At 55.2% G+C, this 21,965-nt stretch overlaps 2 protein-coding genes across 9 annotated transcripts in view; one reads left to right on the top strand and one right to left on the bottom strand.

Annotated features, from left to right (window-relative positions):
- Positions 1-9,156, top strand: part of MED15 (mediator complex subunit 15) — a 64,886-nt gene extending 55,730 nt beyond the window's left edge. Inside the window, exons 9-17 of the mRNA XM_027575763.2 lie at positions 4,145-4,281; positions 4,379-4,506; positions 4,723-4,857; positions 4,953-5,016; positions 5,885-5,951; positions 6,479-6,639; positions 6,744-6,910; positions 7,357-7,455; positions 8,143-9,156. Coding sequence (XP_027431564.2) covers positions 4,145-4,281; positions 4,379-4,506; positions 4,723-4,857; positions 4,953-5,016; positions 5,885-5,951; positions 6,479-6,639; positions 6,744-6,910; positions 7,357-7,455; positions 8,143-8,279 — 1,095 coding nt within the window. The 3' untranslated portion in view covers positions 8,280-9,156. The remainder of the gene's footprint in view (positions 1-4,144; positions 4,282-4,378; positions 4,507-4,722; positions 4,858-4,952; positions 5,017-5,884; positions 5,952-6,478; positions 6,640-6,743; positions 6,911-7,356; positions 7,456-8,142) is intronic.
- A 664-nt stretch (positions 9,157-9,820) lies between these two features.
- LOC113913369 (coiled-coil domain-containing protein 74B-like) lies at positions 9,821-16,594 on the bottom strand. 8 transcript variants are annotated; one of them, XM_027577680.2, is made up of 8 exons: positions 15,198-16,594; positions 14,005-14,046; positions 12,895-12,951; positions 11,768-11,948; positions 10,750-10,939; positions 10,591-10,670; positions 10,439-10,510; positions 9,821-10,277 (listed from the first exon to the last, which is right to left on the bottom strand). In XM_027577680.2, the coding sequence occupies exons 1-8, from the start codon at positions 15,442-15,444 to the stop codon at positions 10,139-10,141; spliced, it is 1,008 nt and encodes a 335-aa protein (XP_027433481.2). In that variant the 5' UTR covers positions 15,445-16,594; the 3' UTR covers positions 9,821-10,138. The 8 variants fall into 8 exon arrangements, with proteins under 8 accessions (XP_027433481.2, XP_027433482.2, XP_027433480.2 ...); XM_027577681.2 differs by having other exon boundaries at positions 10,750-10,927; positions 15,198-16,591; XM_027577679.2 differs by having other exon boundaries at positions 10,591-10,939.
- Positions 16,595-21,965: the final 5,371 nt, after the last annotated feature.

Below are 21,965 nucleotides of genomic sequence, written 5' to 3'. Positions count from 1 at the left end.
GTTTCCTTTTTAAAAAAATTTTAAAAGTTTAGTGTTTTAAATAGTTACGGTGGTGTCTTTTTTGTGGTAAACTGAAATCAAAGGTAAGCAGAGGGTTTGCTTTCTTGAGCTGTGCTATTGATACTATATAACCATCAGCCATATGGAGGTATTCACATTTAAATTAGTTAAAATTACACCAAACTAAAAATTCAGTTCCTTAAGTTGAAGTTCAGTTACATATCAAGTGCCCAGGGGCGCCCTGGGGAAGCCAGTGGCTCCTCTACAGGACAGCACAGATCATAGAACAAGTCAGTCCGTTGTGGTGGAAGGTTCTGTAGCGCTGTGCTGTTCTAGAGTTTACTGTGTGGACTGTAGAAGTTACTACGTGTACTCCTTTCTGGGTGTATAAAGACTTCTCTGTACATCACACCTTTTCAGAGAGATAAATTGCCAGCTCTCCTTACTGGATGACATCTGGAATTCTTCCATGGCAGGGTCACTTGTCTAACAAATTGTCCTGTTGTGCATTCCGTGGGCCAGGCCCTTTTCTAGGATTCTTGAGAATAAAATGGTAAGAAGGTTCCCTATTCGAATGGGCTTTCCATTTTAGTGGGTTTGTTGTGAGCACCCCAGATTTGCCAAACCTGTAAAATGCCGTTTCTCTTGTCAGGCAGCTGCATCTGTAACCCTAGCGGACAATCCCGCCCTTCCCCGATGGCCTGTGTGCGGGCACCACCATTGCCACCCGTGAGCTGGGCAGTCTGTGCAAGGCGGCCACGGGCTGCTGGCCCCAGGCCGTGCACCACGCCACCACACGCCACCGAGACAGTGGCTGGGGCCTTCCTGAGGCCGGGGCGTTGCCATTTGGCAGCATGGTTATTGTAACCCCTCCTGCCTCCTGACCCCTAAGGGTTACCCCAAATTGCCAATAGCAGTTTCTCGCTGACTGGAGTGTGCTTTCTTTGGCATTGGCCTCCCTTTTGGTAGTCATGACATAGTAGGGGGCAGAAGTGGCTGGAGTTTGCTGGTAAAAAGGCCTTGTGACAGAGCTCGCTAGAGGAGCGAGTTTGTGCGGCAGGACAGTGCGTCCGCTAACCGAGGTGGCACAGAGGGCTGGGTGGGCTCTCATCTCAGCCACTTCTCTGCCCCCAACCCTGCAGCATGTCCCATGGCTGCATCTTCCTATTGTGGAGGAGCACTTCATGACCCAGCACCCATGACAGAGCAGGACTCTATGCTGCACGCGGAGCCCTGCATAGGAGCTCAAGAGTGACATGGGCTCCCCCTGGCAGTGTAAGCAGGTGTTGCCACGGTGGGGTCCATATTCCTCTTGGCTCTGGAGAGAGACTCCTGGGGACACGTCATGTACAGGAGCCAGGAGGATGGGGCAGTTCCAGGGATGTCTGGTGCGTGTGGTGGTCCCGAGAGGGCTAGAGGGTACGGTCACACCAGCCTCCTCTGAGGTTTCTTCATAGCACTTAGCTCCCCCAAATGAGGCTTGCTGCCCTGCAGCCCAGCAGCCTGGCCCTGCCACCCACCTGTGCTCAGGCTCTGTCCCCTCTGCTTGAACTTTGCCTTCCCCCCGTCTTCCCTTCAGGCTGTTGTGCAGGGTCTCCTCCCAGACACTTGTCCTTGCTCCCTAGGAGAGTAGACGGTGCAGAGATGCCTGAACTCCTCTGCTAGCCGTGTGACCTTGAGCAAGTCACTTCCCTCTTAATTCCCACTTCCCCTGTGTGATAGGCAGGTGACAGAGGGAAGGCGCAGCGTTAGCGTCACGTGGCGTGTGCTGGCCACTGTGACAGACATGCCTGTGCCTCTGGCAGAACACGCCCAGGGAGGGAAAATGCAGAGCTGGGGCAGTGGTTCTCCCCTCTGCCCCAGCAGCCCGCTGGACGGAACAGAAACCTGAAGACCATGGGGGGTAGGTGGGGGTTCTATCTCATTGGCTGCCTTGGTTGGCCATTTCCTTCTTCACAGAGGCCTTTGGGTTGCAGCTCCTCATCCTGCATGTGTCTGTGGCATCTCAGGATTTGGGAGGCCTGGGAGCCTTGGGCTGACTTGGGAGGGGATCCTGAAGGCCTGAGAAGGGGAATATGTTTGCTGCCAACTGAATCAGGCATTTTTTCCAGAGGACTTGTCAGGTGTAAAGAGATCTGGATTGGATGTCAAAGGCCTAGGGGTTTCCTGTGGTAGCCTGGAGAGTGGCCGGGGGAGTCCGTGGCTAGACATAAGAGACAGGCTCGCAGGAGGGAGCAGAAGCACTGAGCTTGGGCCCCGGGCCTGGGCAGGCCGCTCTTGCCTGTGTCCGGCGGACTCTAATGCCCAGGGGAGCCATGTGTGTTCAGTGGCTCCATGGAACCCAGAAGCAGAGGGTGGGGGGAAAGTGTGCCCTGTTCCCCCGTGGTCAGAGTGCTGAGGGTGCCTTTTAAAATACAGCTTCAGACATTTAGATGGGAAGTGAACTGTGCAGTGGCCTTCCCGTTGCAGTGGCTTTGTCCTGGCCGTTGTGCCCTCACATGCCTCATTTCCCTTCAGAGAAGCACCAGCTTTAGACCACAGACAAGAGCCAAGCACCTTCTAGAAGGGACACCTGCCCCTAAGGCTGGGGCTCTTCCCTGGGGCAGGTGGGGGCCGTGCCATCAGGGAGAGGCCAGGGGAGGAAGTTTGAGCTCAGGCAGGAAGAGGGCGTGTCAAGAGGCAGCTTCAGGGAGTGGAGGGCAGTGTGTGGCAGCAGGTCGAGGAGACGGCAAAGGGAGGTGACAGCAGGGGCTTCGCCAGAAACCACTCCAGGGAGAGTTCCCAGGCCTAGCACACTGGGCCCAGGGTGTGGAGGCCCAAGGCCTGTAGTTCGCCCTCCTTGGCACTGTCTGCTTCTCGGCATGGGCTCTTCTGAGATGGCCTATTCACCTTCCTAGTGCCGGGAGTTTGTTGGTATTTGGGTGGATTCTAGAGCTACTCTTTTCCAGTGCAGGGGCATGCCGCCCACCCTGGGACTCCACGTAGCCCAGTACTGTGAAGGCAAGTCCTGCCGAGGAGAAGCCTGCTGTACTCACTTCGGCTCAGCAAACTAAGCTGCTGCAGGCCCCGTTTCTACCCTCGCTGGCATCAGTGTGAATCACCTGGGACCATTTTGCTTCACTTGGTAGAGCAACTGGGCCCAGCAGCTGGAGGCCTGAGCTTGCATGTTCCTGTCCCCCCCACCCCCACCCCTGCTCCCATGGCAGAGGAGTGTGTGGGAGGGAGGCATGAAGCCGTGGCCCCAGATGGCACCAGGGTCTGGAGTGCCCTGGGAGAAACGCTAGAGTTGGTCTGCAGAACTGCAGAACCCCTCAGGCACGGTCCAAGAGTTGGTGGGGGGAGGGGTGTGGGCTAGGCTCCAGGAAGCAGGCTCTGAGGGGGCGCTCAGCATGTAGGAGCTTGACTAGGGTGTGGGAGAAGCTGCCTCCGCTGACCCTTGGAAGCCCTGAAGCTGGCACGGCCGGTCCTGGCCAGGCCCTTACGGCACCATTGCCATGTCCTGGACGAGGCAGCTCTGTGGGGCTCACTCTGCCATTCGAGGGCAGGCTGCTCAGCCAGCAGACCAAGGATCCTCAGGCCCCACGTGCTGGCACGGGCTGACACAGAGGCCACTTTGCTCCCATTAGACATGAGACAGCCCCTCACTGTGGCCTGAGAGCTGAGGGGGCTCATGGAAGCATATGGAAAGATGGTCCCCTCTGTCACAGAGCGGGGTCCTCAGTGGCACACAGAGGAGAACAACACAGGCCGGGAAGGCCAGGCGGCACCATCCAAGGCCATAGGCCTTCTCTGGCTCCCCACCTGTCAAACAGAAACATGGGGATGTCCTGTCCCAGCCCAGAAGCCTGTGGACTTCATGGTCTCCCTGCCAAGGAGCAAGAGCTGCCCAGCCTGGCCTTCCTGCCAGCAGCTCAGTCATCACGGACTTGTGTGTGTGGATCCTCGGGGTGGGGGTCTTTGCCCGTGTTGGTATTTGTGGGGCAGGGTGTTCTGAAAGAAAGGGTGTTCAGGTGAGGCTGAGAGGGTGAGCGCGTGTCTGTGTGCAGATGGGGTCTGTGAGACGAGGGTGGGGCGGGGGGAGCCAGGCCGCCGCAGGAGTGAGAGCGTGTGGCAGGCGAGCAGGCTGAGCCCCCTCCACTTCCAGGTCAGCCAGAACAGCCTCACCATGCTGTCTTCGCCATCGCCGGGCCAGCAGGTGCAGACCCCACAGTCGATGCCCCCTCCCCCCCAGCCGTCCCCGCAGCCTGGCCAGCCCAGCTCACAGCCCAACTCCAATGTCAGGTAGGCCTGGCCGGGGTGGCCCTCCCCACCTGGCTCCTAGGGCGGGCCCCACCTTGTGCCCCAGCTCACAGGTGCACCTGCTTTTGCTTTGCTGCAGCTCCGGCCCTGCGCCTTCCCCCAGTAGCTTCCTGCCGAGCCCCTCACCACAGCCCTCCCAGAGTCCAGTGACAGCCCGCACCCCGCAGAACTTCAGCGTCCCCTCCCCGGGACCTTTAAACACCCCCGGTAAGTCAGGCTCAGAGTGGGTGTGATCCGAGCACCAGAACCCATCATGTGAGCCACACACAGCCCTGCAGGTCGAGGTGCTGAGGTTCGCCCCTCACCCTCTGGAGGCCTCCACTTGTAACGGGGTGGGTGAGCTCTAGATGCCCCCACCTTGAGGGTTTGCAGAGAGCCCGGCCTTGTGGGCTGGAGCCATGCTCACCATGTTGTATCCTGCAGTGAATCCCAGCTCGGTCATGAGCCCAGCTGGCTCTAGCCAGGCCGAGGAGCAGCAGTATCTAGACAAGCTGAAGCAGCTGTCCAAGTACATTGAGCCCCTGCGCCGTATGATCAACAAGATCGATAAGAACGAAGGTGCGGCCGGGGCAGGGGGCACAGCGTGTTTGGGTCCGGGGGCGGGGGTAGGGAATACCCCAGGCACGTGTCTTAGTGGCCCCTCTCTGCCCCAGACAGAAAAAAGGACCTGAGTAAGATGAAGAGCCTTCTGGACATCCTGACAGATCCCTCTAAGCGGTGAGCTTTGCCCCCAGGCTCCTGGGGGAAGGATGGTGCTGTGCCCACGTCCAGCTGCGTGGTTAGCCCAGCCTTGGACGGGCGTTTGGTGGTGATGTGGAGTTTAGAGAAGGGGCCTTAGGGCTCCACTTAGGTGTATCTGCTGGGGCTCCAAGCCCCTGGCCCCCTACCTTTGCCCCTCCCCTGACTTAACAGTGGCCTTGGGCCAGTGACCCCATATCAGTTACCCCATCTGCAAAAAGGGGCAGCTGTGGCTGAACCGGGTTGGCTGGGAAAATGAAACAAGATGATGCCCTGAGAAGCACTTGTAAGGCAGTGGCACACTGGCTTCTCAACACAGCACACACACCCATGCCTGCCAGTCTCGGGGCTGCTGTGAGCACCAGAGCTTGGTCAGCACTACAGAACTGTGCACGTGGACTGGCCTTTGGGTTGTGTTCCTCTCCCTGCCTCAGCTTAGGCTGTGCTCCCTTGAAGAAGATCTTCTCTGTTCCATTTACTGGGCAGAATGCTGGAAACTGCAGAATTCGGCCTCTTGGATCTGGACCACCCTCCAAGCCCTCTTGGATTGATCCCTCATTGGGATTATAGGGCTCGGGGGCAGGGGCCTGACCTCTGTCCCTCCCCCTGACCCATCACATTCATGCCCTATTCTGCCGACCAGGACTGGGCCACTCCTGGGGACGGGACGATCTTGCCTTATACTCTGGATCTAGGAACAGCTAGTCACTGGCTGGGGCTCCTGTGGAGGGTTCTGGTGGCCGAGGCTGGCTCCATCCACACCAGGGGAAGCCAGGCGGGCGGTGGTTGGAATCAGCACCCCATCCTCAAGCACGGAGGGTCAGTCACATCCCCTCTCCCCGCACAGGTGCCCCCTGAAAACACTGCAGAAGTGTGAGATTGCCCTGGAGAAGCTCAAGAATGACATGGCAGTGGTGAGTGGGGCACCATGGCCTGGTGGTTTTCAAAGGGCCGCAGGCATCTCTGGGGAGACTGGGACTCACCCCACAGCAACTCACAACCACAAGCTGGGAGAAGCCTTTACAGTCAGGCGTGGGTAGAGGGGGCACACCGCTCAGCCTGGGGACCTTGCCCTGGAGTCTTCCTTCCGGTCAGGTTGGCTGTGGGGAAGGAGAGCATGTGCGGGAACATGGGAGAAGTCACCCTCCGGCTGTGGTCTTGTGGGTGTTCCCTCCATCCCCCAGGTTCGCAGGCTTTGGTGTATACGCCCATTGCGCTTCCACCCGCCCGCGCCCAGCACAAGGCCAAGCCCTGGGGGTAGGGCTCTCTGGGGAAGGTCAGGGCTGCAGGAGGCAGGAGAATGCATGCAGGATCAGCTGTATTTGTCTCTAGGGGGCAGAGGTGGTGGGGAAGCTGTGGAAGTCTGGCTGTGAGGATGAGGACCTCGGGGTCTGGAAAGCCTCCCCAAGAGTGGGCTGCTGACCCCACTGTCCTGTCCCAGCCCACGCCCCCACCACCCCCGGTGCCGCCAACCAAACAGCAGTACCTGTGCCAGCCACTCCTTGATGCTGTCCTGGCCAATATCCGCTCACCCGTCTTTAACCATTCCCTGTACCGCACCTTCGTGCCGGCCATGACAGCCATCCACGGCCCACCCATCACGTACGTATAGCCCAGGGCTCAGCCTCACACTGGTGCTGGGCGGTGGGCCGTGGGCCATGGGCCACAGCCTAGCCCAGCGTGGTGACCACAGCTGCCTCCTCCAGAGCCCCGGTCATGTGCACCCGGAAGCGTAAGTTTGAAGACGATGAGCGGCAGAGCATCCCCAACGTGCTCCAGGGGGAGGTGGCCAGATTAGACCCTAAGTTCTTGGTGAATTTGGATCCTTCTCACTGCAGTAACAACGGCACCGTCCACCTGATATGCAAGTTGGGTGCGTACCGGAGAGGCGGGGCTGGTGCTGTGGGAGAGAGTCCTGAACTCCAGCCCCAGGGCTCTGCCGCCAGCCCCGACCCCAGAGCATGCCCTGGGCCTCCCATAAATAGGCACACTCACACCATACCCCGAAGCCCACCATCCCCACGTCCTCCTGGAACCTGACACATACCTGTCCTAGGATATGCCCTGAGGGCTGAGCCCCGAGCCCACACCCTCTCTTCTCTTACCACCTGCCGGGGAAGCCCCCTCCCTGCCATCCAGGTATGGAGCCTGAGGCCCAAGGGAGATGTGGAAGCCTGGGAGTCAGAGCGACCTCTAGACTTTGCAGCAAGCCTCACCAGAACCTTTTGGGATATGAAGGGCCCTGTTTGGAGCAGGGCTGTGAGGCAGGGCAGACTGGGGCCTTGGGCCAGGTCACAGGCACAGCCACGTGTGTTACAGATGACAAGGATCTCCCGAGTGTGCCGCCGCTGGAGCTCAGTGTCCCTGCCGACTACCCCGCCCAGAGCCCACTGTGGATCGACCGGCAGTGGCAGTACGGTGGGTGAGCCGAGAAGACAGCCGTGGCGAGGCCTTATGGCTGCTGTCTAGGGGCCCTGGTAGCGGGGGTCAGCTCCAGGCAACCCGGGTTTCCTCTGTGCTGCTGCAGCGGAGGCCCCTCCTCCACTTTCTCTGGCTGCCCCTTTGTGGACAGGAGTGGGGTTGCCCAGAAATCACTTGGAGAGAAAGGGGTCTCTGTACCTTTGGTCTTCTTCCGTCTGTCTTGCATCTGCAGGGCAGCCATGTCTAGTGGGTGAGGAGTGAGCAGGCCCAGCCGCCCCTGGAGGCCTCTGCAAGCTGATAGGGGAACACAGAAGGAGCTAGAGCTCCTGGAGACCCATCTGGGTGACATGGCTTCAAACCAGAGGCCCAGAGAGAGCCCTGTTGATGGGGACCAGTGACCCTGCAGCTCAGAGCTGGTGCATAGGGCTGGGATCCCAAGGCTGTCCCTTGGGAGAGTCCTGGGCTCCAGACCGGTCCACATTCTAGCTCTCCACTGACGCGTGGGCCTGGGAGGGGAGCCCGTCGGCTGTCCCGCTGTGTGTGGGAGATGGCACCCCTGGTCACGTTGGCTGGGTGGAATGCCCCACACGCCAGCCCTGTGTCTGGGGCAGCCTGTTCATAGAGAGTTGCTGTGTGGCCCAGTGGCAGGCCCAGCAGCACTAATGGCCCACTGCTCTGTTGCAGACGCCAACCCCTTCCTGCAGTCGGTGCACCGGTGCATGACCTCGAGGCTGCTGCAGCTCCCCGACAAGCACTCGGTCACAGCCCTGCTCAACACCTGGGCGCAGAGCATCCACCAGGCCTGCCTCTCAGCTGCCTAGCCACCCAGCCACTGGGGACCACGGGGAGAGCCGGCAGCCTTGTCAGGGCCACAGAGGACATGCACCCTCGTGTTGGACATTTCTAGGTGTTGGCTCCCTTAGAGAGCCTGGGCTTAGATTAGCTTTCCTGCTTTTATCTTCTGCCTTGGGGACCTGCCAAACATTCTCCCACACTTGTATATGACTGGGGCAGGTGGCTGTGGAGCTGGCTGCATCAGTGGTGGGGTTGGGACGTTCCCCAGGGGATTGGACATGCCACCAGCCCTGTGCACTCCTCCCTGGGCTGCTGTCCCCTCGGCCTCTCCAAGGCCCATGTCCTTCCTCAGTAGCACGGGGAAGAACTCAGGATCTTGCTAGAGCCTCGTGTGTGTGCACCAGAAAAATACTTCCTGTTTCTGTAGGGGAACGTGGAAAGCATAGGAAACCCTGAAAACACACACAGAATTCTCTGGTCATGGTTTTGGGTTCAGACCCAGCCACTCTGGCATTTGGGGCAAGCCACAGGGAAGCTCCTGGATCCAAGGGCGCTGGCCGAGTCTCAGAGGGGGAAGGTCGCCCTACAGGCAGTTGCAAATCCCCTGCCATCGCCTGGGCCTCATACCTCATGGCATTCTCCCTTTAAGCCATGGGGGTCTGCTCAGCACTGTGGGGGTGCCTGGGGAGCAGGGGCACCTGGGTGGACCCTGTCCCGGCACCATGCCCACTCCTGGGTCAGGGCGGTGTCCTCAGGATGTGGCGTCCTCAGAGCCACTCCAGAGAGTGAAGGCTCCCTGACAGGGCATCAGCCCACCAGCCCTCTGGCGATGAGAGGTTTCCCCTTTTCTATGTGCACTACCGTGTCATCTGTGGTTCTTACAATAAATTTATTATTCCTGTGTTTGTCGTGAATTTGTTACTGTGTCCCCTCCCTCCAAAAGTCTGGGGACCACTGGCCGGTGAGGAACGCTGTTGGGGCTGAGCCAGGTTCCCCACCTTGGAGATGGCCATGGACGCCCAGGCCTTAGTTCACCCTTTTTTGAGTGCTAGTGCCTCGGCCTCACCCAGGTTTCCGGCCAAACTCCTGCTGCTCGGAGCCAGAAGAGGCAGAGATGAGCACTGAGGAAATGGCCAGTGGGGCCCGGAGCACGGCCCTGCCAGGGGCGGTCCTGCCCACACCCATGAGCCTGAGAAGGCTACAGTTGTGAGGCCCTCGTGGGGTAGGAGTGTCACAGGGTGGAGGCCCAGAGCCTTGGAGAGACCTGCTCTCCCGCGGCCGAGGCCCTCTCCGGGGCGGGGGGGGGGGGAGGCAGGCTCGGCAGGATGGCTCATCAGCTGTTTGTCAGTGTGGAGGCCGGCCGGCGCCGACGGAGGGCGAAATGCGTCTCGCCCTGTGCCCAGGGCCAGGAAAGACCCCTGCACTCAGAAGGGAGAGCATGCCGGGCCCCAGACGAGCCCGAGCCCCGGGGACCGCCCTGGCAGGCCCCTCCCCCTTGCAGGGAGCAGAGCTGGGGGCGCAGAGCGGCGCAGTGATGCCGACAGCAGTGAGGGACGAGACGCACAAGTGGAGAAACGAGCTTTATTTCCAGTCTTCAACGGAGTAGGGTGATGCTTATTTCATAGTGTTTTCCTGTAAACGCAGAATAGCAAAATACCGAGCAAGAAAATAATTTCCCAGTTCTGAGACCAAGTACTTTATCTGCGATGAGTTTTGTTTATCTGGAATTTCGCTTGGCCTAAACGTATTAGAATTCTTTGGAAGTGCTATCTAGAGAGGGGGAGGGTCTCCAGCGGAGGGGTGCGGGGGAGGGGCACGGGCCCGGCTGAGACCTGCCGAGACCTGCCGAGACCTGCCGCGCAGACGCAGACGGGTGCCGCGGGCCTCAGAGCACAGAGCGGTGCAGCCGCCGGCTCTGCACCACCTGCAGCCTTTTCTGCCGCTTGGCGAAGTTACTCTTCAGGGTCTGCTTCAGCGCCGGCAGGATGGAGCGCTCCGCCACGGGCATCGGGCTCAGAATCAGGCTGCTCGGGCAGAGGGACGTCACTGCAGGCGCCATCGGGAGGAGGAGCAGGAGCCGAGACGTGGCTGGTAGTGCGGCCCCAGGCAAAGCACTGAGCTGTCCCGGTCCCTTCCGTCCGGGGCTCGGAGGCCACCCCACCCTCCCCCTGCCGGTGGGACTCACCATTTCTTGGGGACGCCCTTGGTGGGGACCTTGGGGAGCTGCGTGGCTCCCGAGTGAAGGGCCTCCTGGTCCCTTGAGGGAGGAGTCAGCAGTGAGCCCCAGAGGAGCAGACCTTGCTGTGGTGGGGTGGGGGGCCGCGAGGGGTCACTCACTTGGGAGAGCTGGGCCCAGCCTCCTCGGGGGCAGCCTTGGACCTCTGATTCTTTTCCAGAAGGGCCTTGAGGTGCTGCAACTGGAAGGCAGGGAGAAGAGGGGGCAGTGGGCGGGGCCCGCGGAGGCACTGCCCTCCCGCCCCGTAGCCCGAGCCTCACCTTTTGGGCCTGCAGGAGGTTGGCGTTCCACAGCTGGCGGATGACCACCTCACACTGCTGAAGCGTGGCGGGCTTGCGCAGGTAGGGGGGCAGGCTCATTGCGGGGGGCTGCTTGCCCTTGTGCTGGCTGCCTGCCGTCAAGGCGGCCACTGCCCTGGAGGCCTCCCCTTCTTCATCTCTGGAACAGTCACTGCAGCAGCCCAGAGCTAGCCTGCCAGGATTTGCTCTAACCACCCGCCACCTCTCTCCCGGGCAGCACCCGCACCAGTGTGAGACCGGTGTGGGGATGAGGGGTGTCCACGCAGCCTCCTCAGGGCCTGGTTCCCTTCTGCTGACCAGGGTGGTCCCGGCACCGGGTGGGGGGGCCCTCCAGTGCCACCTTGTGACCTGGGCCCACCCCTGCCTCCTCTCTCAAGGTGCACCTGAGGGTCAGATGTGGTTCAAGCTGCGTGGCTGCCCTCAGCCCTGACCCCCACACCTGTGGGGCTGGTTGAGAGAGAATCTAAGGACTGTGCTGAGAAGCGGGAGCCTGACCTGCTGGTTTCCCTACCCAGGGGACAACGGGGTCTCCGTTTCGGAGGCAAAGTCCAGGTTCCTTGCTGCTTTCCAGGGAAGTCCCAGAAACTCAGGTGTCAGCACCCCGGTCTTGCTCTGGCCTGCTGGCTCCATGCCTTGCAGAGGCCAAGCACCCTTCCCGGGGATGAGCCCAGGAACCCGACTTAACTGTTCTCTTGGTGAACAAGTTAATTGAAAGGCCAAATCACTTTGTTTCATTTCTGTGAGAAAATGTTTTCGGGGCTGCTTGTTGGCACCCACATGCGGGCTCAGGTCAGCACAGGGACCCTGCAGACCCTCGGGAAAGGGGCAAGGCATTGCCCACCAGATGGGCAAGCCTGGAGCGAGTCGGCTTTCACTCAGGAGAGTGGCCCATTTGGAAGGGCAAAGCAGCTGGCTGATTGCAGAATGTGAACCTACTAAATGGGCGCTGGGCCCACGGGGTCCAGGCGAGCCCCCTTACTTGGCCGGCCCCTTCGTCCCTGGGGCTTTGTCCAACTTGCTATTGTGAAACACGGTAGCAACTGGGCTCTCCTCTTCCAGGTCCGTCTTCTGGGGAACGTCAGCTTTCGAGTCTTGCTTCTTGGAGAAGCTAAGCTGGGTCCTGGCCTTGCCTTGAGAGCTGGCTGCAGCCAGGGCAGTCACTGCGGGCATCGAGAACCAGTGCCCAAGTCCGCCCAAGGAGCGCCCGCCCCCCGCCTCGGTTTCCGCCTCGTAAAGGAAAGCTGGTAGAAGCGAACGAGGGTCTGAGGGTCTGTGGGTGGTGCCTGCTGACTGCGGTAGAAGCTGGCTCCGTGAAGCAGGCCTGTCCCACGTGTACTCAGGGAAGGCCGGGGCTGAGGGTGGCCCCACAGCTGTTCCCGGACTCTGAAGCAGCACCCCATTTTGGGCAAAATGACACTGAATGAAAGCTCTGGGACCCAGCCCGCACAGGTTTCCTTTCCAAGGACAAGGCCCACTGCCTGCCTGGGCCCTGCGTAGAAAGGGCAAGGGCTGCCCCTGTGAGGATGCCCGGCCTCAGGAAGGCAGAGTGGGAAGAAGAGGCTATCAGCTCCCTCCCTCTGCAAAGGACACCACAAGCCCAGAACTCTAGGCAGGGCCATCCCACCTGCTTCCTGCCTCCTTGGGTGGGGTGGGGTGGGGAGACAAGATGAGCAGGGCTTCTGCCAGGCCACCTGTGTGTCACCTCTCCCTGGAAGACAGCTTAGGGAGGCTCAGAGGCTCCTCTGTATGTCGGGGTGCATCTGCTGTAGGGCCTTGTGCCCCACGTTGGCGTTCACTCCCTTTGTAGCCAAGCCCACCGGGCTTTTGTAGCCTCCCTCTGGCCAGCCCAAGGTCTTGTCACACCCTGCCTCAGCCCCTTCCTGCTGGTGTCAGCTCACGACACCTGGGGGTCACCCTCCTTGGCTCCCTTCAGCCACCCACAGAGCCTGGCAAAGGTGCTCCCCTGAGGTGTGTCCAGCAGAAGACCACCAGGGGTTTACAGCAACCTGGCCAGCGCCCCACACTGGCCATTGGGCCCTGGGCCCCAGTGGGGCATGTGCCCCTCCCCTGACCCTGCATTCACGGAGGGTGCGGGTGGGTGCTCACCTGACATCGAATTTGAGACGGACTTGATGGACTGAAAGCTGGAATTGGAAATGCTGCCTGTGGGAGAACGCACAGGGTCAGTTAGAGAGCCTTCCATCCTAGTGTCACCAGACACTTCTGCCGCCCCCCCCATGGGTGAGGGTCCGGCCACCTGTGCCCTCCTGCTGGCCTTGCAGGCCTGTGTATTCATGCAGGGCCCTCCCCTACTCTGGTGAGGCAGCGCCAAGGCCAGGGGAAAGGTGATTTCTTGAAGGGCCATCCAGAAAGCAGTGGGCTTGGGCCCTAAGAAGCCCCAAAGGAGGATGACCCCTTCTGATGTCCCACTAGGGACCTCTGGTGCCACAGAACTGGGACCACTAACAGGCCCTGCCACTTGCCAAGGACAGCTCACTGGAACTGCTCTTGCCCCGTCGGAGGAGGGCCCACCACCACCCCATTCTCTCTGTCCCCTAGGAAAGGAGCCCTGGACAGCCCCCAAGACTGGGGCATTCCAGGCTAGCACCACTCAGACTTGGCCCCAAAGGTAAGTGGGAGAGAAGGCCCAAGACAGCCTGAGTCTCCCTGGGCTGGACTGTGGGACACGCAAAGTGGATGGGCTACTATCAGGATGAGGTAGGGCCATGGGTAAGTGGCTGTAGGTCTCTGCGCCTCTACTTCCTTCCCCCAGCCTTCTTGGTCATTGTGGAGTAGCAGAGAGGCTCCCTGGAAGGACTGTGCCTAGAGCCTTCTGTGCCAGGAAGTGATGGACCAGAGGCACAGGGCTGGGGCCGCCCAAGGCTTGCCAGCGTTTTAGAGGGAGCCTGGGGCCTGCCATAGCAGCAATCCAAGGAAAAGAATCCCTCAGAGCAGCAAGGCTAGGGAGGGCAGCTGCTCTGCCGGCTTCCCACCTGCACAGACCTCAGGCCTTGGGATCCCCAAGAGCCCCACCTGCTGTGCTTGGGTGCACAGCCACCCAAACCATGGCTGGGGGCAGTGGCGTCTGTCCAGGTCCCCCAGGACCCCTCCCCACTGGGATAGGCCAGTGCGGCTAGCTGGATGGACTCAAGCAACCCAGGGTCTGCTCCAGACATCAGCAACTTCCCATCAGGCACCCGAGGGCCTCATTCTTACCTTTCTTTGGCTTCTGATTCATTATTAGCTTGTAATGGAGATCTGAAAGCAAACACATGCTCCGGTCATTTTTGAAGGTGCTGCCACTTTGAGAGAAGAGGTTTGCTTTGCCCTGGGCACTCCCTCCCTGCTGAACCCCTGAGAGACTTCACACATGACCTTGGCAGCCAGGACCCTGCCCATGGGCCAAGTCTTTGCCCTGGGTGCCCTAGGACCAGGAATACCTCTGGCTGTTCCAGAGCCGGAGCCTTTGGGTGAGAGCCTTGCCACAAGTCCACCCATCTGCCCATGACATCTACAAGGCACCCTCTGCTAGGTGGGGCCCCCGCTCCAGGAAGACAGAGGTGAATCAGGCTGACCCAGCCCTCCAGGAGCCCCTAGGCATGGATGGGCAAACGTGGTCAGAGCAATGATCAAGTGACCCCCAGGACATGGGCAGGCCACATCCAGCCTGGGCATCAGGGAGGGACAGGGGTGAGACTCAAAACTCCTTATGTCAAGAGAGGGGAGTCCTGACATAATGGATACCCCTTGATCTCACACTTAGCACTTCAAGCAAAGACAGCAGGAGAAAGGTGGGGAGAAACTGAGGCAGGACTCGGAGTGTGGCGGGAGGAGCTCCAGCTAAAACATAAGGGAGAAGAGAGAGGGAGGCAGAGTAAAAGGCCTCAGGTTCTGCTTCAGGCCTGGCCCATGGTGGTGAGGAGCCACCAGCCGGGCCAAGTTAGGAAGCCCCTGCCCTGAGGACACACGTCTGCACGGGAGATCTGGATAGTGCCCGGCATGTAAGCCCTTGATTTGGGTGCGTTTAGTTTGTGAAAATCACCGAGCTGTATGCTCGCACTTTTTACTTCCACAAAAAGTTTTTTTTTTTAAAACAGGCGGCACTGACTTGCCTAGACACAAGACTGCGGCCGGGCTCACTGCGGGGAAATGCCACAGACGTGATGGCCCTGACGCACCCCAACCCCCAGGACGACCCTGGTTTGGGGCCGGTGGCGGGGGAAGGGAGTCCGAGACCCGCGTGGCACGACCCGGGGTGGGGCTTGATGCCCTGTGTCCTTAAAACCCCGCGTGCTCTAGAGTCCGCGCGTGTTTCTGTGCTGGAGGCGCCAGGGGGCGGCAGGTTTGCGTCTCCCTCGGGCCCCAGCCGCGGTGGGCGCCCCACCCGCGGCCCCACCGCCCGGACTCACCCTTGTTCTCCCGCTTGAGGTACTCGATCTCCTCGTGGAGCTTGACCAGCGTCTCGGAGTGCTGCTGCTGCAGGAACTGCAGGCTCTTCTCCAGGTCCAGGACCCGCTTCTGTGCGTCGCTGTGCCCAGCCTGCGCGCCGCGCTGTCCCGGGTGCTGGAGGACCGTGGGCGGGCGGGGGCGCGGGCGCCACGCTCCCCGAGAGCCCGGGATCGGCCGCTGCCCGGCCGCCGCCACCCCAGCGCTCATGTAGCCGCTGCTGCCGCCGCCGCCGCTTCACGCCCACTCGGTGGCTTGGCTGCCCGGGCCTGGCGCCGCGTCGCCATGGAAACGGGCGCGCGCGAGGGGGCAGGGCTGCTTGTGGGGGCGGGGCCTGCGTCAAGTTCTACCCTGACTTAAAAGGCATTCTCTGAATTGAGATCATCGGCTGCCTTTACAGTAGGCCTTAATATCTTTGTATGCTTGTTTTTAATAGTTCACTTTTTGAATAGATGATACGGATTAAAGATTCAAAAATCAAAAAGGTTGAGTTTCCACTTCCAGTAATCACAAAGCCCTCTGCTTTATGAAATGTGGACAAAATACATGAAACAACTGCCTAAAAGCACTGGAGAAGAACAAGCACACAGAAAATGGACGAAGGCAGCTCTTGAAAGAAGAACTGCTTTTCCCCAAGGGCTCTCTCCGGTCAGCCGGACCTCAAACAGGAAGCCACAGGCCCACTGGCTGAAGAGGCAGAGGATGGGAAGGCCACTGCAGCTGGAAAGTGAGGGGGCAACACTGGGAAGTTTGGAGCCTCTGCGGATGAGGAGCCAGAAGCTATAAACTTCGAATATGTGGCTGGCCTGAACTAACCACGCGTGGGCACAATTCCAGGGCCTCCAGGGAAGCACAAAGAGCTGGAAGGCCAAAAGCTGAGAAGAAGCTACCAGTTCCAGGGGAGACCAAGTTTGGAGTCTGACAGAGGAGCCTGGTAAACGCCTCAGTTTTCCTTCTAAACCTCAAAAGGGCCACACCTTGGGAATGAAGACTATGTTCTAGAAATGAGATTTGCCCTAGAACTAAGGGCAAAATCAAATATCCGCCCTCATAAAACTTAAAGCCCAGGCTCCACAAGTTTGGAGTAATGTTCCATAATTCAACCATCTGAAGAACAAAACTCAACATTCTTCAGGGAATTATAATAGAACCCAGAGTCTCTGTGTCACATCATCCATGATGCCTGATATAAATAATAATTTCTGGACATGCAAAGAAACAGATAAATGTGACTGAGTCAAGAGAAAAAATTCAAAAATATATTCAGACTCAGTCAACAGAAATAGATCTGCAAATAATTCTAGATAATGCATTTATAGGAAAGTACTTTATAATAAATATGATTAAAATCTACAGAAAAAAGGTGGCTGTAGTGATTGTTCATGGAGAGTTTTTTTTTTAAGATTTTATTTATTTATTTGACAGAGAGAGAGAAGGAGAGTACAAGCAGGGGGAGTGGGAGAGGGAGAAGCAGGCTTCCCGCTGAGCAGAGAGCCCAACATGGGGCTCGATCCCAGGACCCTGGGATCATGACCTGAGCTGAAGGCAGATGCTTAACGACTGAGCCACCCAGGCACCCCATCATGGAGAGTTTTTTAAATGATTGATAAAGTATTGGGGGAAAAAAAAGGAAATCCTAGAATTACAAATGAATCCAGACTTCTGGTTTCCTGGTCTGGCATTGGAAATCAACACTCCCATCCAACACAAGAAAGAAAATAGCTGAGCAAGCTGAAAAGCAACAACTTTTCTCGGATCCATCAGAGACCTGAAATCACAGGACAAACTGCTGCCCCAAAATTGGAGAGACAGGCAGGCAAAAACAGAGTCACAACATGCTGGAGCAGAAACCTCTGTAGGAACCACTACCAAGGGGAGGAAGAGCTAAACTGTAATTGATGAATTGCTGGTGTGGCTCAGTGTGGACAAGTTCGAAAGTTTTAAAAAATCCAAGGTGGGGGGTGGTCCAATCTTAAAGGGCCCTCACACCTTTGTGAGTTTAACCTTCAGGAGTCCTATCAGATTCTCATGAGGAAGAATGGGGGGAAAAAATCCCTTTGTGATCCCAGCAGGAGGAGGGTGAAGGAGCCATTCTGAAATATTGCTCAGAGCATTCTGTTCTTCTTTACTTGGCTTGCCCTCAAAAGAAACTAGGATGGCCCCAAATGCCAAACCGGACCTGGAGGAAAAGAAATACCTCTCTAGCCCCCTCTAGCCTTCCCTCTCTCCACAGCTTTCCACCACATCAGTGGGGTTCCTGTATAAAAATGGGATACAAGTGAAAGAATTGCCCAACTGAGACCTAATTTAAAAAAGAAGTTTCTAAAAAAAACCCAAAGATAACAAGACAAATTGAAGGCACCAGGGGAATATTTTGCCTCTGACGCCTATGGCTATAGCAAACAGTAAACATGGACTAAATCCTAGCAAGATCAATATAAAATTTCAAACTAAAGGTCTATTTACCTCAGTTTCTTCCACACAATGCATCATGTCCAACTATCAACAAAAAATTACAAGGCATACTAAAAGAAGAAAAACACAGTTTGAAGAGACAGCAAGCATCCGAGCTAGACTTGGATCTGGCAGAGATGTTGGAATTACCAGATTGGGAATTTTAAACAACTATGATGAATATGCTAATGGCTCTAATGGGAAAAGTGGACAATATGAAAGAACAGATGGGTAATGTCAGCAGAGATGGAAACTCTAAGAATAAAAAGGAAATGTGAGAAATCAAAAACACTGTTAACACAAGTGAAGAATGCCTTTGATGGGCTCATCAGTAGACTGGACATGGCCGAGGAAAGAATCAATTAGTTTGAAGATATGTCAAAAGAAACTTCCAAAACTGAAATGTTAAGAGAAGAATGAATGCAAAAGAACAGAACATCCACAAATTTTGTGACTATTACAAAAGGTGTAGCATTTGCATACTGGGAATACCAGAAGGAAAAGAGAGAAAGGTACAAAAGAAATATTTAAAGCAATAATGACTGATAATTTCAAAATATTAATGGAAGACAACAAATCACAGATCCAGGAAGCTCAGGGAACACTAGGCAGAATAAACACACACACAAAAATCTACTCCAGGCATATCATCTTCCAACCGAAGAAAATTAAAGACGGAGAAAATCTTGAAAGAAACGAGAGGAGAAAAAACCATCCACCCAAACAAACCTTTATCTATAAAGAAGCAAAGACAGAATTACATTGGGCTTCCCCTTAGAAACCATGCAAGCAGTGAGAGAGCGGAAGAAGATATTTCATGTGGAAAGAAAAAAGCCACAAACCTAGAGTACTGTATCTAGCTACATTTTCCTTCAAAAGTGAAGAAGGAATAATGAAGACTTTCTCAAACAAACAAAAATTGAGGAACTTTGTTGCCAGTAGCTCTGCTTTGCAAGAAATGTTAAATTCTTCAGAAAGGAGAAAAATTACATAGGTCAGTAACGTGGATCTACGTAAAGAAGAGCATTAGAGAAGGAATAAAAGAAGGTAAAAAATATTTTCCTTTTCATATTCTTTTTTTTTTTAAGATTTTATTTGTTTGACAGAGAGAGACACAGTGAGAGAAGGAACACAAGCAGGGGGAGTGGGAGAGGGAGAAACAGGCTTCCCGCGGAGCAGGGAGCCCGATGCGGGGCTCGATCCCAGGAATCTGGGATCATGACCTGAGCCGAAGGCAGACGCTTAACAACTGAGCCACCCAGGCGCCCCCTTTTTCATATTCTTAAGACTTTTTAATTTTTACTCTTTTAAGTAGGCTCCACATCCAGTGTGGGTCTAAAACTCACGACCCCAAGATCAAGAGTCGCATGCTCCACCAACTGAGCCAGCCAGGCGCCCCTTCTTTTTCATATTCTTAATTAATCTAATAGATAACAGTTTGTTTAATCATAGCAACCACGCATTTGGTAATTATAGCTTATCAATAAGTGAAATGAATGACAGCAATATTATCAGAGATGGGAGAGAGAAATTGGAAATATCTTAAAGTCTTGCACGACCATGAAGTGGTATGTTATTCTAAAGAGAACTTGGATTCACTGTAAATGTATACTCAAGGGCAACCACTTAAAATAGTTTTAAATAAAGAGTATAATTGATATGCTAAGGGAAGAGAGAAATGGAATAATATAAAAGGCTCAGTTAAAGGAGCACCTGCCTGGCTCAGTTGGTAGAGCTTGCAACTCTTGCTCTCGGGGTCATGAGTTTGAGCTCCATATTGGGTGTAGAGATTACTTAAAAATAAATGAACTTAAAAAAAAAAAAAAAGGCTCAGTTAAAACCAGACAGGATGGGAAAAGAGTGGAAGACGAAAAGAGAAACAAAGAACAATGAACAGAAAACATTACCAAATATGGTAGATAGTAAGTAATACAACTGTTTAACAATCACATTAAATATCAATGCCATCACTACAGCAACTGAAAGACACAGGCCATTGGAGTAGAGAATAAAAATGAGGCTTCGGGTTGCCTCGGTGGCTCAGTTGGTTAAGCGTCTGACTTTATTTAAGATTTTATTTATTTATTTATTTGACAGAGAGACTGACAGCCAGAGAGGGAACACAAGCAGGGGAAGTGGGAGAGGGAGAAGCAGGCTTCCCGCTGAGCAGGGAGCCCGATATGGGGCTCGGTGCGGGGCTCGATGCGGGGCTCGATGTGGGGCTCGATTCCGGGACCCTGGGATCATGACCTGAGCTGAAGGCAGACACTTTACAACTGAACCACCCAGGCGCCCCTAAGCGTCTGACTCTTAATTTGGCTCAGGTCATGATCCCAGAGTCATGAGATCAAGCCCCACATTGGGCTCCCTGCTGGGCGTGGAGCCTGCTTAAGATTCTCCCTCTCGGGGCGCCTGGGTGGCTCAGATGGTTAAGCGTCTGCCTTCGGCTCAGGTCATGATTCCAGGGTCCTGGGATCGAGTCCATTGGGCTCCTGGCTCAGCGGGGAGCCTGCTTCTCCCTCTGCCTCCCCCGCTGCTCATGCTCTCTCTCTTTATTTCTGTGTCTCAAATGAATAAATAAAATCTTTAAAAAAAAAAGTCATGTGCTCTACCTACTGAGCCAGCCAGGTGCCAAGAAACCCACGTTAAATATAAAACAGATAAATAAAAAGAAAAGGGATGGAGAAAGATATACCATGCTAACACTTATCAAAAGTGTTATATAATTTCAGAGAAAGCCAACTTCTGAATAAAGAAAATTAACAGGGATAATGCCAACAGAGTGGCATTACATAATGATAATGATAAAGGAGTCATTTCTCCAAGAAGACATACTGTAACAGCACTCCAGCTGGTCTTAAGGTTAACACACTGGTTGCTTGCTGACTTAAGGCTGTTGGTCTGTAACAGAACTAATTTACTTTCTTTGAGATTTGCAGAAAACTGGCCTTGGGGAATAAGGGACCAGAACAGGGGACGTTCCCTTGGTAACAGAGGTTAGCAAGTCTGTTTGAAGCCCTCTTAGCTTTCTGGTCAGTACAGCAGTCTTTTAGCAAAATATTTTTTCTTTTTTAAGGTCACACAAATGACTTTACTGGCCCCTCTTTGAACATCTGTAGACCTTGCCCTCCTTTGCAATAAGAACAGAGTACTCTTACACAACCCCTGGGTACCAAGGAACCAGACCTTCTTTCACAACTCGGAGCACTAAGATAATTCTGTAGCTGACCTCATTGAGCCTGCACGGAATCAAGAAATGTCACAGACCACTGCTCTCCCTTAACTGATAAAAACTCCTTTCAAAATCTCTGGGACAGGCAGAAAACTCAGAGTTGACCTTTGGACAAGAGTCCACCTTCTCCCCAGGTGGCCAGGCTCCTAAATAAAGCTCATATTCTTTTCCAATCAAAACTCTTGAAAACAAACAAAAACAACAACAAAAACCCCTCATCTCTTGAGTTTTGGCCTTTCCAGTGATGGACAACTGAACTTGGGGTTCAGTAACAACACCAACCTTTAATATGTATGAGCCTAACAAGAGGACAGCAAAATATGTGAGGCAAAAACTGATAGAACTTCAAGGAGAAATCAATGAATCCACTCTTATGGTTGGAGATTTCTTTTTTTTTTTTTAAGATTTTATATATTTATTTGACAGAGAGAGAGGGAACACAAGCAGGGGGAGTGGGAGAGGGAGAAGCAGGCTTCCCGCTGAGCAGGGAGCCCGATGTGGGGCTCGATCCCAGGACCCTGGGATCATGACCTGAGCGGAAGGCAGACACTTAATGACTGAGCCACCCCGGCGCCCCATGATTGGAGATTTCAATGCCCATCTATCAGTAAGGACAGATCCAGCAGGCAGAAAATTAGTAAGGACATAGTTGAACTCAACAGCACCATAAATCAACTAATTGACACTGATAAAATACTTCATCCAACAACAGCATCCAAACATTCTTCTCAAGTTTATATATAACATTCACCAAGATAGATCACATTCTGGACTATAAAATACTCCTTAACAAATTTAAAAAGATAGAAATCATATGCCTTTGGCTCAGGTCATGATCCCAGCCTCCTGGGATCAAGCCCCACATCAGGCTCCTTTCTCAGCGGGAAGCCTGCTTCTCCCTCTCCCACTCCCCCTGCTTGTGTTCCTGCTCTCGCTGTGTCTCTCTCTGTCAAATAAATAAATAAAATCTTTAAAAAAATATTTTCAACTAAATGAAAATACAAGTTAATGAAATTTGGGGGAGGCAATTAAAGCAGTTTGCAGG

This window comes from Zalophus californianus, chromosome 14 (genome assembly GCF_009762305.2).
Source record: "Zalophus californianus isolate mZalCal1 chromosome 14, mZalCal1.pri.v2, whole genome shotgun sequence".
Taxonomy (NCBI): domain Eukaryota; kingdom Metazoa; phylum Chordata; class Mammalia; order Carnivora; family Otariidae; genus Zalophus; species Zalophus californianus.
Note: the sequence above shows the minus strand (reverse complement) of the source record. Positions and strands in the feature narration are given on the sequence as shown.